We start from the raw sequence: 700 nt of genomic DNA, 5'->3' as shown, positions 1-700 counted from the left end.
TACACCTATAAGACACCCCTCCTAGTCCATTATACACCCCCCCTCACACTCACATCCTAAATATTCATACACCCTATAAGACACCCCCTCCCAGGTCATTATACACCCCCCCCATACTCTCACATCCTAAATATACATACATCTTATAAGACATCCCCTCCCAGACCATCATACACCCCCACACACCGGCTATCAGCGACTGTATCGGAGCCAAGTACAGATCCGCAAACTTCTGCATCTCCCTCTCGAGCATGAGCGCGCTTTCACTCTGCCACTGACTGGACTGCACCAACAGCCCACTCGTGGCAGCGGTGACCGCAGTGACTGTGCGTGCGCCTCCGCGTTTGTGACTGGACTGGGAGTAGCCCTGGTTTAAACGGGACAGGGCCAGGCAGGCGGCATGGTACTCTTTGGCCTGGGCGGGTGGTGGAATGGAGATAGGATGTGTATGTGGGGATTGGGCTACTGTGAGGAAGGAGATGGAGATGCGGTTGAGGTTTGCAGTGAGTTGTGTGTTGATGACTGCCGAGTGGGAGGAGTGTGAAGTGTTGGAGAGGAGATTAGTGACGCGCTGGAGTGTGAGAGGAAGGTGTCGGTTGTGTCTTGAGGTGTGAATTGTGTGTGTGCGCGGAGTAAACCATGACATACGATATATATATATATATATCTATATACATACATACATACATACATACATACA

General features: G+C 51.0%; 1 protein-coding gene across 1 annotated transcript; it reads right to left on the bottom strand.

Moving 5' to 3' along the window:
• Positions 1-186: 186 nt before the first annotated feature.
• SARC_17933 (hypothetical protein) lies at positions 187-646 on the bottom strand (the record flags this gene model as incomplete). The annotated part of the gene is made up of 1 exon (XM_014287982.1): positions 187-646. A coding segment is annotated over one exon (460 nt), but the record flags the coding sequence as incomplete, so codon positions are not given.
• Between the last annotated feature and the right edge of the window lie 54 nt (positions 647-700).

The sequence above is a fragment of the Sphaeroforma arctica genome (genome assembly GCF_001186125.1).
Source record: "Sphaeroforma arctica JP610 unplaced genomic scaffold supercont1.12841, whole genome shotgun sequence".
Taxonomy (NCBI): Eukaryota; class Ichthyosporea; order Ichthyophonida; genus Sphaeroforma; species Sphaeroforma arctica.
Note: the sequence above shows the minus strand (reverse complement) of the source record. Positions and strands in the feature narration are given on the sequence as shown.